The sequence below is a fragment of the Sylvia atricapilla genome, chromosome 1, assembly GCF_009819655.1.
Source record: "Sylvia atricapilla isolate bSylAtr1 chromosome 1, bSylAtr1.pri, whole genome shotgun sequence".
Taxonomy (NCBI): domain Eukaryota; kingdom Metazoa; phylum Chordata; class Aves; order Passeriformes; family Sylviidae; genus Sylvia; species Sylvia atricapilla.
In genome coordinates this window covers 66436914-66453532 of record NC_089140.1, presented here as the reverse complement: position 1 = coordinate 66453532, position 16619 = coordinate 66436914, and the positions used below count along the sequence as shown (strand labels likewise).

Genomic DNA, 16619 nt, shown 5'->3' with positions numbered 1-16619 from the left:
ATAATATGTCATGACCCATGAAACATGCTGAAGTTCTTTGACCTCGTTACTCATGAGATGCCTTCCAATTTTAAATGCTTGGAAAAAGCTAGTTTTGAGTTGTGATGAACTAATTAAATCTTGATACGGCAAACAGGATCACATCTTCACTATTTATTAAAAGAGAAATAAATAGGTAAGTTACAATCCTACAACAATAGATTCAATTTGACAAATATCTAAATAGCATGGGCATGAAATTTCAGTGGCATGAGAACAGTGATTACATTAGTCAGATTTCCTCACCACAGTTCAGGGTCATTATTAAAAAAAGGAGATCTGTCCTCAAGAAGCCATGCCTGGTTACGAAACCCCCATCTAAATTCTAGCTGCAGTGAAGTTAATGTGAATTTTGCTAAAGGCTTCAGCAGGAACAGGATTTTGTCCTGTTTTCCCTGGCGCAAACACAACACAGTGTGGAGACATGCGAAGCCCTCTGCTGAGTCCAGGTCTTTCTGGCCAAGGGATCCCTTGTAAATGCTGAGTCCAGACAGACTCTGCAGTCTCTGCTGCTCCGCTACAAGTGATCTCACACGGCTCTGGAGCTGGTAGAGCTCTGTCAAGCTCTCTCTAAGAAGTAAGAAAAGAAAAACAACTCTCAGGAAAGTTATATGATATCCATATATCCTCATTAAATCAGAAATATCTTCCTTCCTAATTAAATGGAATCAATACCTTTCCCTTTTAAGAATATTTTCTTCATACTCCACCCAGATGCAAGAATGAGAATAAGTCCAATTAAGGGCTTCTGGTTTAATACTACTTGACTTCAGATTGTGCATTGACTTGCAGTTTCCCTGTTATGACTTCACAATTTAATAGTGCAAGGTTCTCTGTGCTGCCTTGCTAAGATTCTTCATCTTGGATCCAAACACACACTTTTCAGAAATACTTTCTATTTGCTATTAAACATGTAAAGAGCATCATCTCTTTTTCCCAGGAGAAGCATTTCATTTTTTTGTATGCCAATATAATGTCTATGATACAATCCAAATTGCAATCCCCTCTAAGACCTAGTCAAACACAGATTAATGAGTAAGCTGAAAATTAATCTGCAAAAGAAATATTAATATTAAAAGCATTAATAAGACAAAACAAAATGACATAAAATGAGCACAAAAAGTAGATGCAGTCATTTCAGAGTGACAGGAACTGGACCGAGATACTGCCAGTAAAAATTACACTCACTGAGATGTGTAAGAAAGAGGTAAAAATGTTTTGTCATTTTTTTCCCATATGTTTTCTTGGTACAGCACATTTCTGAGACCATGTCACTGGCTTTATTTCACAGAGATAAAATGGGGGAAAAAAAGTCTTTATTGTAATTTCCTATTTCTAAATAAATTTGATTCAAGGTGCTTTGCTATCAGGTTCCTGTTCCTTCTCTGTGTAATTCATGTGATTGCAATGAAAGCTCATTAGGAAAGAAGCCTTTGCCTGTCACTGGACAAAGGAGAATGTAAAAGCACTTCATTGTTCCTGCTCTGAAGAAAAACAATTTGCCACAGCCAGACCCCCTGTCCCAGCAGTGCCAAACACATGGTAATTTATTACCTCTGGATGTCTGATTCCAAGCGAAGGAAACTGAAATGTCATACCTTCATCCATAACACCGTCTCATGGAATTATTTTTTCCGGATTCCTGGGAAGTTGAAATATTTGAGAAGAATATCAGGAACTGTTGTTTTAGCCTGTTTGGTGAGTAGATAATTGCCTTCCAACTCTATTCTTTCAGGAAATGATGTGAGTGTTGCATTGTTCCTAGACGGGGGCAGCAATGTTTTTTAACAAGACACACACATACATATTTTTAAAAGAAACAAAACACAATAAAAACATGCAGTCTAAACCACTGTACTGAACCAGACTTTTTGAATCTGGCAGAGATAAGGGGTTGGCCCAGACAACATGTCCACATTTCACATAACTCAGAGCATTCTTTAGAAGGGATGTAAGCAACACTTTTTGTTGAAGTACAAGAAAAGAGAAATTTCAAACAAAACCTTTTATGATGTGAGAGTAAAAAGCTCATTATGTTAAGTGATATCAAGCATGACCAGAAAAGACCCTAGGGAGAAATTACACTTTCTTTATTGGATTCTCTGGAACAAACCAGCCTGGGAACTTGAAAGGAGAAGGAAAGTGCACGTGGAAATCACATCATATATGAAGAATAATTCCTTACCGTGTGAAAATTATTAGGAAATAGTTTTCAGCTAAAGTCCCTCTTTATGGCAGCCTTTTCAAAGGGAGAACACTGAGGCAATGACCTACAGTAGCACTGACACAATGGCTGCTGGATAACCTCCTTGCAGAGGTATGTGGTCTTAGTCCAGTTACCTGTCAACAGGCAAAATATAATGAGGACTGAAACTTGTAAGAACAAGGGCTCAGTTTGAACCTCTTTCTTTATTTTCACTAAAGATAACGGCGACAACTTAACACAGTTTTTGAATTTCAATTTAATTTTTGACCAAAGTAAAATTTGGCTTGGAAAGGGTATACTTTTTTGTCTGAGAGAGTGGGGTTTAAGGACTAAGGGACAGCATGCAGGCAGAAACTCTGCTATGGCTTTCCATGCTCCAGATTGACCACCACACATTTCTCAAGGGCTTGTATCCTCTGCAAACAAACTGAAGGAAGATTTTTGCCTTTGCTGATGGTGGCCACCTCAGTGGCAAATACAAACTGTACAACAACCTGATGTAGTGGGCTGTATCGTCCATTTCCTCCCTACCTCAATATCTGGCTAAGAAACAAAAGTCAATAATTAGACAGCTTTATTACATAATATTCTATCTGCTTGTGGATGTTTTAAAGGAAATCGCATTTGCTGTACCATCTGCAAGTCACAGCTGCAAGAGAGTTTCAAAACACAATACATCCTGGTTCCCCCAAATTTATTCTTTTTTTCGTACATGTGTATATCTTTTGAGATTTGGTGTTTTGGGTTTTTGAGTCTTTTTACAACCAGAGATGGTAGCCCATCTGATTAGGCCCACTTGTCCTGGATACATGTGTACACAAAAAAGTGTTAAAATGGGAGAAAGGTGCTGTCCTACACTAGGTATCTGTGCAGTATTTGTATTCTGTACAAGGTGCCCCAGACAACAAATTCATCACATTGGCTGATAAAATGAGCATCTCTAAACTTGTTCAAGACACAAATATCACAGCCTTTTTGGCTTCAAGCGCTTCTTGATTGCAGAAAAATTTTCCACTCTGTGGAGTGTATTCTGGCGACATACTGCAGGCCACTTATACCAAAAAAAATTTTGAATCCTTAGGACTTTGACAGCTTGATAGATAACTCTTCCTTAGGGTTCCAAAAGCTAAATATTTGTTTGAAACTGAACTTCTACCTAGGCATACTACTGTAATTCTACTTTACAATTTTGAACATTCATTATTTAGTAAATAAATTATGCTCAATTTTCTTTTAAATCAGTACATTAGAATGCTGCACAATATTTCCTATTTATGTAATTCAGCTTAAAAGGTTTCTAGTTGACATAGTAAATATTGGAACATGTTTAGAGCCATCTGGAGAGGGGATTTTCAGGAACCGGAATACATTTAATGAGGGCTAAAAACATCTGGAAAGGCCAAAGTTGTGTCCACTCGTAAAGGACTTCGTATGACCTCAAGCAATCCTGAACTAAATTTCCCAAGGCTAAAGCTACTGAAAAGCGCTGTGCATATTCCAGAACATGTTGTAGCAAGAGGTGTTTTTGCATATCCTAGTTTGGGAAAGCACTGACTAGGTACTACCCCACAAGCCTTCCAAATCAAGACTACAAATTTATTTTACAATTAATTCAAAGACAAGCAAAAATGCTTATCCACTTCCTGCAACATTTACTGCAGCAAGAACAAAGGTGGGTTTTTTTGCCCCAGATTAAAGAATATTGGGGCCATATGTCATGAAATGCTGGATGAATTTATAGAATATGTCCTTCTCAAAATGTTAGTAACGAGTACCAAGCAAAAGCACAAATAGTGCTTTGGTTCCCACTAAATTCCATCACGTCACATTAAATGCAGTGTCTGATAAAAAAGAAAAATAATAATAAATATATATATATATATACTCAATTGCAAGTCTCCTCGTATCCACCCAGTGAATCATTATTGGGGAAGACTGAGGAAAGGCAAGATTTTATTTTAATTTAAAGTTCTAAGATATAATATTGTCCACCCTTCAGTACAGTTGTCATGAAAGCTCATCATGAAAGGGTTGTCATTTTCTTCACCATCTATGAAATGATGTTACATAAAAATCCAAACCATCTATGTTCTGATTTGGTCCAGACAAAGCATGTAAGGTGGCAAACTCAAACTTAGCTGGATAGTTCAACATGATTTCTGGTTATGAAGTACAAGTCTGAGCCTGGATTTTCAAAGCTACAGTTTTACACCCTAGCAGGACTTCACCAATTTTCTTCTTTCTAATGTTCAGCATTGTCTTGAGTAAATTTGTTCCTTCTTTGCTCATTGCTTATATATAAAACTGCCAAGGTGCTGCATCCAAAACTGTACACTCTGCAGAACTGGAAGGTACATGGATGTGGAGTAATGTATTTCTACAGGATTTCTTTCAACCCTTAGAAAACTCCCTTTGTTAATTGCTTCAAAGTATACTGATGTTTTTGATTTCTGCCTTTGCTTTTAAGTGTCTCCATAATTTGGGTTTTTTGAACAATCTTTGACTAAACTATTCATGAAAGTTGTGTTAATCATTAACATCCTACTACAGCTGCTTCAATTCCATCTTCCTGCAAGTTCTGCTGCACCTTGAGACACATATCAGAAGCTTGACCGACAGCAAGGGGCATACTGCATCTTTAATAGTTTGACAAGTTAATTTCACTATAAGCAATTAAAATAACTGGCCTGTTTTAAAAATGTGTGGTACACTAATTTGGTGTACAAGTATTATTTGCAGAAGATCCCATTTCCTTTTTATGGCACAATCTCCTTCAATAAGCTTAAATTTTTGCATCGCATCTTCAGAAAACCTGATCCACTAAAAGCAACAGTAGTAAGAATGCAGGTCTTATAAATTCTAATCTGCAACATTTGAGTCTAATCTCGGATTATAATAAATTTTAATTAGAATGCAAAATAACTGCAGACAATATTGTTCTCACCAACGCATGTTACATAAATCAGTTTTAGAGTGTCCTGTTCTAAGGGCAAATGCCACTGCCAATTTTCATATTTAAAAGTACACAGCTTCATCCACAAAAAATCTTTTACTTACACAAAACACTGTTACAGCTGAACAGCTGCATTTACATTTCATACCTCGTGTAAAACCAGGCTTCCTCCTGCTCCTTCTCCAGACTACACTGACACCTGCTGGGGAACTTCTGTTAACCTCAGAATCCACATCCTTGAGATGTATTAAGCATTTTTCAACTCAGCAGTGAACTGATTCAATTCACTGGCTGATTATGCCATGTGTTTTCTGTAAAGCTTGACTTCTGAAAAATCCCACAGTTTTTGAGGAATGATCTAACAAGCCATAAATTATTAGAGAAGATGTGATGTTCCAGTTGTAATGATGTACTTTTTCTACCGAAAGTATTAGCCAGTGTCACCATAGAAAGAAACAGAGGAAGAGCACAAAAATCAGCATTCTCTCTCATACCTAAGGTTAAAACAAAGTGATAGGCCTTAGATATACTCATACCAAGAACAGCACACAGATTAATTTTTAGTGTAAGGCACTTTAAAAAAACCCAAACCCTTAAATACCTCTCCAGTTTCCTGATTTTTATTTCTCCTAAATACAGAAGGGGCAGGTTTCATGCAGCAGTTCCAAGGAAGACACCAGCTTCTTGCTATGTGTTCATTAGAACAGAAAGACTAAGAAAACATTCCAGTGGTTACATGACACCCAACCCCACTTTTGGTTTCAAGGAACAGCTCAGCTAAATAAGCAGGACTAACAGTAAAGTGAAAAGCTATACACATAATCTGGTACAAAGATGGATTGCAAAACTCACCTTTCATACTAGAAGTTAACTTAATATTGAGGACCTTTTTCAACTCCAATTGGAATCCAATGCAAACTTCTATCAGGTTTAAGAGGGATAAAATAAATCCTCAACATTTTTAAAGCTATGGAATTCAGTCATGTAAAATTGCAAGTATAAGGTGAAACATATTCTTTGTGCACCAATGGCATAAAACCAACTATTGAACTATTGATTTTTCTATTTCTCCCAAAGAGCTGAGACTGTGAATAACAAAAACTTGAATTTTGCAAAGAAAGCTGCACTGTGGAGAACTATTGTGTCCAAACAGACCACAGTCCAACTTTGAAAAAAAATGCTGAAGACAGGAATCTTTCTTCATCAGTCAGACATATTAGTATTGGACATAGCAGGTACTGGTCAAGATTTTTTAAAGCATTTGGACAGAAAAATAGGTTTTCTTACAGATGTTGCCAAGTTGCTTCAAAAATGATTAAGCATTTACAAGTACTTAGAGCATATCATGCCAAAAATGTGAAAGTTACTAAATGAAATTATTTCAGGAAAAAATACTTTTCATTTAGTCCCCACAATGAATAACACTGACCAAGAGGTAGACAGATTTTGAAGAAGTGTGCTTTCAAATGATTTCCAGCATAAAAGATTCTTTAGCATAAAACATTCTGAAAGAGGAACATATTTTCAGTGTTAGTACTTAAGAAGTTTCCCAAAAAATCAGGAGCGCACACATCCCAGGTTTTGGAAATACCACTTTATTTTCCAGTGAATATCCAACTTACAATACTTGCATCATTGCTTATGAGCCTCCAAATTGATGAAATACTAAAATCTACAGCTCCAGTGCATTAGTTAGTATCTAAATCTTAATAAAAATTATCAGTGCAAAAATAAAAATTAATTCAGTAGGCAGTTAAATGCATTTTGTTACAAAGATATTTGGGCTTTGAGCACATATACATCAAATAATCTGATAAGAGAATCCACTTCTAGTCTGTGCTCCAAACAAAACTATTCCACACCCAATTCTAAAGACAGGCAAGAACTAATTTTTTCTTTTTAAATGAAAAGTCTGAGCTTAGTTACAGCACTCATCATGGGTACACATGCTGAGAAATATTACAGAAGTCCCCCTCTATTCAGAAAGGAGTTGTTCAAAAAGTGGCTTTCCTATTTTTCATGTGTAATCCTTTTGAGACATCTATGTTTTTTCCATTCAGAACAGAGAATTAACAACATTCCAGTGTGCCCCAGTGTTGGCAAATCCTCTTTTCAGTCCAGATACACGATGATGATTGATGAATCTGTTGGGCCTACGGTAGCAGGCAGAGCAGCTTGGCAGGAATTCAGTGTTATTGAAAGAAATCTCAAATACTTATTCCATCTCCTCTACTAACTTTAATCACACTATCAACATGCTGCCAGGAATGGAGCCTTGAAACCAAGCCATAAACCTACACAAGCAACCCTTGTTGGTGTATTACTGCTGCAATACAGGTAAAGCATAAATTCTGTTTATTTTTACCTGTTTCCATTCTACATTGGACACCAGCTAAATTATGGAAAGATATTTCCTGCACTAACGGTTAGCTTGCAGCAAATTTCATTAAGGTACTACGTCTCATTTTCCTTGGTTAATGAACTGATTAAGTTAAGTTCTTCAGTTACACTGCTGGTAACTGCAAGTTTGGGATAAAGGAAAGCAGTGCAGGAGTGTATTTCACATATGCTGTAAAAGTTGGTAAGAAAGCAGATCAGTACTACAGGCATTTAACAACTAATCTGCTCATTTGTTATGCTGATAAAGAAACAAAAATCTTACCTCAATTGCTTCATAAAGTTCTGACAAGCTTATCCTAAGTAAACCAACAGCATGCCAAATATTTAAGGTAAAACTGTACTAGCTACAAAGCTAATACAAAGACTGATATGCTTCTCATGATCACTTTTTTAGCTTGTTTTGGCTTTGCTTAGAACAGTAAAGCTTAAAAAGAGAGGCCTGAGACATTTAAAGGGAGGAAAAAAAAAGGAATTTTTGACCAAGCTTACTGTACAATTCTTACGTTAACAAAACCCATTAAAATTGCAACTTCATAATACTGAACGTACAACCCAGAAGTTTGAATTACAACTGGATTTAAAACTCTGCTGAGATCTTTCATTGGTTGATCTTCAAAGCAAAATATTCCATAAGTTAAGTTTATTTTCTTGAAATCTACAAGCAGAATATAGTGTTTTCCCAGTGAATTCTCAGCTAACTATGGCTGGAATCTATTAACCTACTTTTTGGGAAAGGGCTGTGGCTGCACACCAGGATAGTTGATATTACATTAGTCTCTGTTTTCCCAAATGATACGATACTCTGCTGATGGGAGGGAACTCCAGTTTGCAATTCCCTGAGCTGATGTAGTCACACAATTTTCAGTTCCACCTTCCAACAAACAAAGAAATACTGGCATTCCACCTGCTGTGAACCAAAAGCATAGATAGGCACTTAAGTTGAAAGTATGCAAACCTTTTCTTCCCGTACCAAGCCTGTAGAGAAAATTCTCCTTTTTTCTATCAGCTTCAGCTTTCCAAAAGAGCCTCAATTTAAGTCAGAAACAACTGAGTATGGCACAAATCCAGCATTAAAAAAGGTCTTAAAAAGAAACGTATTTGGCCAGTTCCTTCTCCATGTTGGAATACTGCTCTTTGAGGCGCTCCATGGCTTTTCTGTGCTCTTCATCCACCTCTGCACGTTTGTTCTGCTGCTCTCTCATGAACTCCTCCCAGTGGGCAATGCACTTCTCTTCACGAGCCATCACCTTGTCTGCCTGAAGCTGACAGGAGGAAAATAGGAAGTTTTTAACAATAATTTCCATGCTAAATGAGGGGTTTAATGAGGGCTACATAATGTTAAAGTATCTGGAAAGTAGCAGGAAAACATATAGAAAGGAGAAACTAAAAAGAAAACATTTATTTTTGTATAGCCAATCCCAATGGTAAAATGTCTGCAATATTATTAACGTGCTTGTGTTAGTAATGATGCTATTTCTATAAAATACAACAGAGAGATTAAATGTTTTGAAACTGGCAGCTAGTGTTTTTGCTTTAGCCAGATAGCTCTGACTGTGATTAATGTCTTTCTTTATAAATAAGTTATTTTTCCCCTCATACTTGCCTACTGCTTGGCTTCTACTAAGTCTAATCCTGTTCACTATCTTATCTTGAAAAAAAAAAATAATTAAAATGTCTAAATATCTAGAAAAAGAGATCATACGCACACCCAATGCACATGACAAAATGCAGTGTAATTCTGTGGATTTCTTGCAAGCTGTATTGACAGTCTGGCCCCCTTATATTATAGGTGCGGAAGCCAAAATAAATCTAGGCAGTTGTTCTTCCATTTGCTCCATCTCCCAGCAGAACAGAATCCTTCTTCCTTTTTTAGCTCCTCTCCTTTTCAGTGTATCAGCAATGACTGTTTCCTCTGTGTGGCCTTTTTGAAAACTAAAGGCACTGGGAACGCATTTATGTATTCTTAAACACTGCTGTTCTTCAAGATCACACACCGTGGGCTAAATACAGGACTTTTTTCAGTTTGTCCTTTGATACACTTTAACATCATTACACCGAGATCCATTTTGTTTGAAACAGATACAGTAACATCTACTGACAAAATGCACCAGTGCACACAAACAGTTTGACAGGTACACTCGTTAGTATTCGATGGGTCTTGAAACATTGGTGTTTCAGACACTTTTTGACACAATTACACGTCACCTTCCCAAACCTGACACAACATTCAGCCAAAATCTCACTTTTTTCAGAACACATCATTTCAGAAAACTAACAAAAAGGTATTTTTCCTCAACTGGCTGCATTATAAAGACAACTTTTATCTATATTTTTAAAAAATTGCCTACATGTTACTACTCCAATTCAGTAAGTTTCAAGCCAAAAAGTCTCAAATGCAACTTTTCCGCTACATATTAAAAAAAAAAAAAAGTGGAAACATACAGTTAGCATTTTTTAAAAAGAACAGTCACCATTCTTACTAACTGACTGTTCATTTTCTTATAAATTATAAGCAAGTTATAAATTTCTTATTAAAGTTTTACTTCAAACAAACAGTAGTAGAACTGTAAGAATTTCCTGCCTCTCTCTGAGTATCTACTTTAGTGTCAGACACAAGGAAACTCTGTCAGTGCTCAGACGTGTGCTGTTTGCCCAGCACCAGTATTCAAGTGCAACTGGACTGCCCATCTTCATCAGTTGCAGAAGAGGAAAGAAAAACATGACTATCAGCTTACATCCATTGATGCACAGCCTGCTTTGCTTGATGGCCATGGAAACGTCTTTGGTTTTTCCTGAACTAAATTATTATCAACAGCATTTTGCAAGTAAAGAGATAATGCAGGAACACAATAAAAAAGTTGGAATGGGAATACATGAAACTAATTTCTTGTTTAATTTTCCAGGTTTTAGATTCAGAGCACATGTATTTCAAATAAGCAAAGAGTAGCCAACTGAAAGGGTTCCAATGATTCGCATGTTCCTATAATATAGCCCTTCATTAAATAACCCATCCACAAGTGAAAAAAACCCACTTCCTTTTCAACAAGCAATATATATAATATGCTCAATGTTCTCTGCAAACTAGGAAAGATTTACATTTCCATTCTGGTAGGTTAGTAGATGTTTTTTGTTCCACAGAAAATAAGTTTTTTTATATTTAAGCTTTCCCTGTATGTGACAAATGTTATAGTCTGAGCTAGGAGGGAAAATAAAGCAAAGGAAATAAAAAAATACTTTCCATATATCAGGAGATTGTAGAAAGAGTTAGCTAGATCCATTAACTTTGCAGTGTACATTTTATAAGTGCAGAAATCACCCCAAAAGAAGTTTTACTGCAAGTATATAGGGTACAGAAAAATATGTTTTTAAGTTTTGCTATACTGAAGGCAGACAAACTTGCCGTGAAGCACAAGACTCTTGGATCACAAAATAAAAATCTATCCATCCGTCCTTTACCTTTCTTGCTTCACACTCCCTCTCTTGGAGTCTATGGATCATAGCGTTGGCAGCTTGCACTGAAACAACAAATTGCAGTAGATTAGTCTGCTGCTGTAAATCAAAGAAACTTGCCTGAATGGGATTTAGAAGATGTGAGGGTGTTGCAAGATGAAGATTATATCCCACTGCATCACTTAACTCTGCCCAAAAGTCACCTGTACATTGCAGAAAATGCTTTACACTTACAACTTTTACAGTTATAAAAATAAGTAGGCTTATTTCAGAATTCAACCTCTGTATGTTCTAGAAGCCAAAAGCAGGAAGGCAGTGAGGTCCTCTTGTGCCCACACTCTTAGTGCTGCTGATCAGCTGGAGTGCACTACTCAGCACCTCAGGAGACATCAAATACCACTCTCAAGTCAGTAAGTAGAAACAGGTGACCAAACTCTATGTTTTAGTTAACTGGGTTTTTTTTTTCCCTTATTTTCCCCCCAGTGGCTATGCATAGACTCCACATGCACATCTTTATGCTGAAGTCCATCTTTTCTCTCCCAGACTAAGCCTGGGAAAACTTGTCAATGAAAATAGGAACTGTATTCCTTCCTACACATGCTTCTCCCCCTAACTTATTTAACACTTAATTTTAACACACAATTAAATACACTAATTTCCCAAGCAGCAACTGGATGCAGTCCTGGACAACTGGCTCAAGCTACTGCTGCTTGAGCAGGGAGGTTGGACATGACCTCCAGAGATCCCTTCCCACCTCAACCATTCTGGGAGTCTGCTACTGGAGATGTACTGCACAGCTGGCCATTAGAAAGTCAGGGAGCAGAACTGAGGGTACACCCCAGTTAGATGGTATTAGGATGCCTTATGTGCATGATTAAATTTTAAGTTTCAATGTTTCTGGTGTGTAAAGCACCATCTACCATTTGCTATTCTGCATATGCCAGATGCCATATAAATAAGTTACAGGAAATTAAATGCTTATACAAAATGCCACAAATTGCAACAAAACCCACAGTGGCATGTTTCAACTGCATAAATTTGGCAGTTAAAGCTGTGTAGCTACTCTCTTAGAATCTCTTTTGAAGAAATCATCCTGCTAAATCAGTTAGAAGAAAAAAACAACACTTAAAAATTAGTACAAATTTCAAACATTCTTTTAAAACCTGAGCAGTAAAGAAATGCATTAATAAGGATGAAACTAAAATTAGCATGCAATTACTATTACTTCCCGATTTGTGACTGAATAATAATAAATTTCATAGCTATACAGCAGTAAGTTTTAAGTGATGGGATGCAGTTTTATGCACTTCTGTGGGAAAATCGAGAAACTTGGAGGTCACACGACAGCATGCTTGCAGGAAACCAGGAAACTGAAATTTTGTTCATGGCTTTAGTCAACGTGGAGCATTATTTCCAAGTGAATAGGAAAAGAATGAGCTGAAATAGCTTCTACTTAAATCAAGAAAAAACTTTTAATATTACCTTAGTGAGAGCTGATTGACTAAACTACTACATATCAAAAAAGATCCCTGTTGTTTCCCTTTGAAAGTTGCACAGAAGTGAGAACAAAGCACGTAAAGAATAGAAAAATACCCAAAGTGGTAATTTTTAACAAGTCATATTTTGAATCCAAACTGTTTAAATTACTCCTCAAAATGATGCATCAAGAGCAATAGGAAGCAGTCTGCTTACATCTCTTGAAAGTTTCACTCAAATTGTCTTGCATTGCCTGCTCACACTTTGGAAGAACACGTTCATTTGTCTCAAAGATGGTATTTTTTAGATTTTCCAGTACTCGCAGTTCTCGGAGGCCACGTTTTTCCTGCCACAAAAATGACAGAAAGTGAATTCCACTTCACAAATTAAAGATGGTTTCCCATTTGATAAAATAATAGCTTCATCTCAAAGACTAGACCATTGTCTGCTAAAGTGTTCCTCTATCTATTTAACAAGATAGATAACATTGCCAAAAAAAGAGAGCAATCATCCATTCCGACGTTAAAATACAAAAATCCTTTGAATGACTCCTCTGGCCCTGTGAGAAAAGACAGTATTAACTATTTACACACCGTGTGGAAACAATGTCCTGTTTTCTATACATAATTTACAGCATCTCTAAAACAACAAAGAGCAACAGAGCTTGAAAGCATTTCATATTTGTAACTCAGTTGGTTACTGAGAAATAACACAGCAGTGATTCTGCTTGCTTGATATCTGACCCTCCACATTTAGTATAGCAGGAGGTGAAAACAATGCAAGTAAAATTGTTTTAACTGAAGTACAGGAATGAGTTTGACTAAAAAGTAATATAACACAGCTGACAAAAGACGTAGCTCTTCTAGATCACTACTGATCATAACTAATTACAAGTACAGCAAGACCTTGTTTTATTGTCTAAATTAAAAAATAATATATATATATTTCTGAAGCCACAGTACCATCCCCACTCTGAATTTCACCTCCATTTTACTTCAGATAAAAACTCTACATAAACAAAAAATACTTCATCACACGAAGTGGGACAGGGATCACCACACCCATTTTAAAGCTTCAGAAACAGAAGCACAGACAAGTAAAACTCCTTAATTAAACAGGCTCCAGAATCCCTGAGTGCAAATCTCCATTCCTTGCACAGTAGGTGCTAATCATTGAAAGCATAAGCACACATCCTACTACAACCAAAAAGTATATCATATCTCAAAGTTAGAAACAAGTGGAATTTTTGGGTGCTAGTGGTCCTGAGCCCACTTAAAAGGAATTCTAAATTGCAAAAATTTAAACAATCCTCTACTTTGCTATTTCCCCTCCATAAAAGTATAAACCAGTAACTAAATTTCAATAAATGATATAAGAATATATTAAGTTTGCCTAATAAACAGAACAAGGCTTCAGGTTAAATGAGACAAATATATGAATTATCAACCTGGGATAAGTTCTAATTTTGTCCAAGAGTTTAGTATTTTCCTTCCTGTGGAATGACATTTAAAATTACTTACTGTATCCTATAGCTTAGTTAGGGAAAGCAGAGAAAATAAATAATTTTGTAGGACTCTCAAGCCCAGACAATACAGATCTGATGAGACTTTATTTCATATCTGGGCTTTGCTAAACCAGCAGAGACAAAATACATCTTCTTGAAATATAAGCCACAATCTAGGTTGAGAGGTGGTGAGGGGAAAAGACATTTTAATGTCATTAAAATCAGGTCTTCATACTGGAATTTGGAGGTGTAACTGCATTTTCAGTTACATTTTTAAATTCCACATTCTGTAAGGAATAAAAATTTATACAGAAACAGCCTTCTCCCGGCATAGGATTCAAATTCAAATGTCTAAACTTTTGCTGCCATCTTGTGGAAACCAAATTATACTTTCCAGGCAAAGCTGTATATAAACACTTCTACACATTCAGTACTTTAGCCTTATCTGCACCCAATCAAATAACAGTTATTCAATTTTAATTGAATCGATTTTAATACTTTGCACGAAGTGCACCTCTTCTTTTCCAGTAGTGTCACTTTCTCTTGTGTAACGAAAATCAAAGAAAATAAAAATATAACTGTGGTAGCTGAATCCAGCTGAGGCATAAAGTAGTCGCTCAAGGAGATGTAAACCTATACTGGCCAACAATACTTTCCTTGAACCATCTGGACTTCTCTAAGATGTTAGGACTATATTATTCTCCTACATCAATATTCTTGCCAGTCATCTGCAGGGAAAGAGAACCCAAAAAATGACATGTTCTTTTCAAAACTTTTAAAAGAAAAATTACTGCCTTGTTTGCTAAAGATGCAGATGTATACTACAAGTGTGTTATTTAGCAAAAAAAAAAAAAAAAAATCCATGTCAAGCCCTTTTGAAGAAAGTTATGTACCTACTATGATATCTAAAAAGATGCTAAAGCTCTTCAAGGTTTCAGACTGCCCCAGCATCCAATAAGATTCAAATACTTACTTCAAATTCTTTAACAAAGTAACGTATTTCTCCCTGAATTACTGGTCGGTGATCCAGCAGTCTTGAATAGACTTCCCCAACATCTAGAAAATTAATGAACGCCAAAATTTTAGTTTTTCTCTCACCAGGCTACACAACAGAGGCAGCACACTAGACCTCAGTGTGAGGAAGGACTGTTGCTCACCAAGTACCTACAAAACCAGAAGAGCATCAGAACAGATTTTGTAGGGTAACCTATCTATCCAGCAAACCACCAGCTTAGATAAAACACAATGAACCAGCATTCCAGATGCCAAAGACACCTTTTTGTGAAGGTGAATGTTCTCCTCTGCGGCTCAGCACCCTTTGGCTCAGTCGTCTTTCTGCTCAGTACAGCTTCTGGATCTGACTGTAAATGCTGGTAAAAGAACATAACTAAACGCTGCAGCTTGAAAGAGATCCACAGGGTAACTGTGGGAGTCTTCTGCAGCAAGAGACAGGAGGAATCCTCACTACAAAGGAAATCTGTCAGCAGTTTCTTGTATTCTAGGGCCAGACTTGAAATTTAGTGTTGGAAAAGAGTACTTACTACTTTACGTATTGCAGAGAAACAGGCTTGTCTGTCACAAAGAAAAAGCCTGCTAAATTTAAAAGCACTATGGGAGTATAGCAAATGCTGATTCAAGAAAGACACAACGTAGTCCCAATAAAAGACTTTAAGGTGGCACTGCCATCTAAAGGATGCCTTCTCCAGCCCCAGGTGATGGGCCTGCCCTGTGGCTCTACTGTATCCACCCATGTTGGCTCTACACCCTGAATCCCACCCCGTTCAAAACGGTGCAGAACGATTATTTAGAAATTTGGGAAAGTCGTGGCTGTAGTAAATAAAGCATGGGCTAAAACACTTCCCAGTCCAAACGCTTCTGTGCACGGATTAACCAGGACAAAACTCGGGAGATGAAGACCGAAAGTAAGAGCTTCCCAAGAAACACCGTGCCCGTGGCAAGGGCCTCGGTGGCCGACTCGGCTCCCGGAAAAAAAGCCACAGAGACACCTTGGTTTCTAATTCAGAGAGACGAAAGCCAGCGAAGCCTCCCAGGTGTCCAGCTTTAAACCTCAGCACACGCCGCCGAACCTCGGAGGGACTGAGGGCACTGGAATCCCAGAGGGCTGGACCGGTCCCGGGATACTCTGGCTTCTCCCGGGGCCCCTGGGCCGTCTCTCCGCCGCTGCCGCGGGCTTACACAGCGGGCTCGGCACCTCCCGGGGCCCGCACCGCTCCCTCCTTACCCTTTATGATGGGCTGGATCGGCGACCCGGCGGCCGGAGAGTCCCGTCTCCTGTCGGCGGACGGCGGGCCGGGGGACGCGGGGCCGGCCCCGCTCATGGCGCTCGGCGGCCCCCGGGCAGCGCAGCCCCAGCCCCGGCCCCAGCCCCAGCCCCGGCCCCGGCCCCGCTCAGCTTCCGCCGGGCCGCCGAGCGCCGCGCCGTGAGCTCATCGCGCCGTGAGCTCATCGCGCCGCGCCGGCCCGGAGCCGCCCCCGGGGCCGCGAACCCTCCGGTGCCTGGGCTGTGGGGCGGAGACCCGGCCGGGCCTGGAGAAGGGCGGCGGGGCTGGAGGGCATGTCCTGTGAGCAGA

The 16619-nt window shown here is 38.2% G+C and overlaps 1 protein-coding gene across 1 annotated transcript; it reads right to left on the bottom strand.

The window, feature by feature from the left end:
• Nucleotides 1–6777: 6777 nt before the first annotated feature.
• BLOC1S5 (biogenesis of lysosomal organelles complex 1 subunit 5) lies at nt 6778–16410 on the bottom strand. Its single transcript, XM_066324848.1, has 5 exons — nt 16271–16410; nt 15002–15084; nt 12741–12870; nt 11055–11113; nt 6778–8860 (listed from the first exon to the last, which is right to left on the bottom strand). Exons 1-5 carry the CDS (start codon nt 16365–16367, stop codon nt 8681–8683), a joined length of 549 nt encoding a protein of 182 aa, XP_066180945.1. The 5' UTR covers nt 16368–16410; the 3' UTR covers nt 6778–8680.
• Between the last annotated feature and the right edge of the window lie 209 nt (nt 16411–16619).

Coding starts and splice junctions, on each gene's coding strand:
- BLOC1S5 (XM_066324848.1), bottom strand. CDS start 16,367: ATGAGCGGGGCCGGCCCCGCGTCCCCCGGCCCGCCGTCCGCCGACAGG. Junction 11,114..12,740: donor GAGTGAAACTTTCAAGAGAT/GTAAGCAGACTG, acceptor TTGTTGTTTCAG/TGCAAGCTGCCAACGCTATG. Junction 8,861..11,054: donor GGGAGTGTGAAGCAAGAAAG/GTAAAGGACGGA, acceptor TCCTCCTGTCAG/CTTCAGGCAGACAAGGTGAT.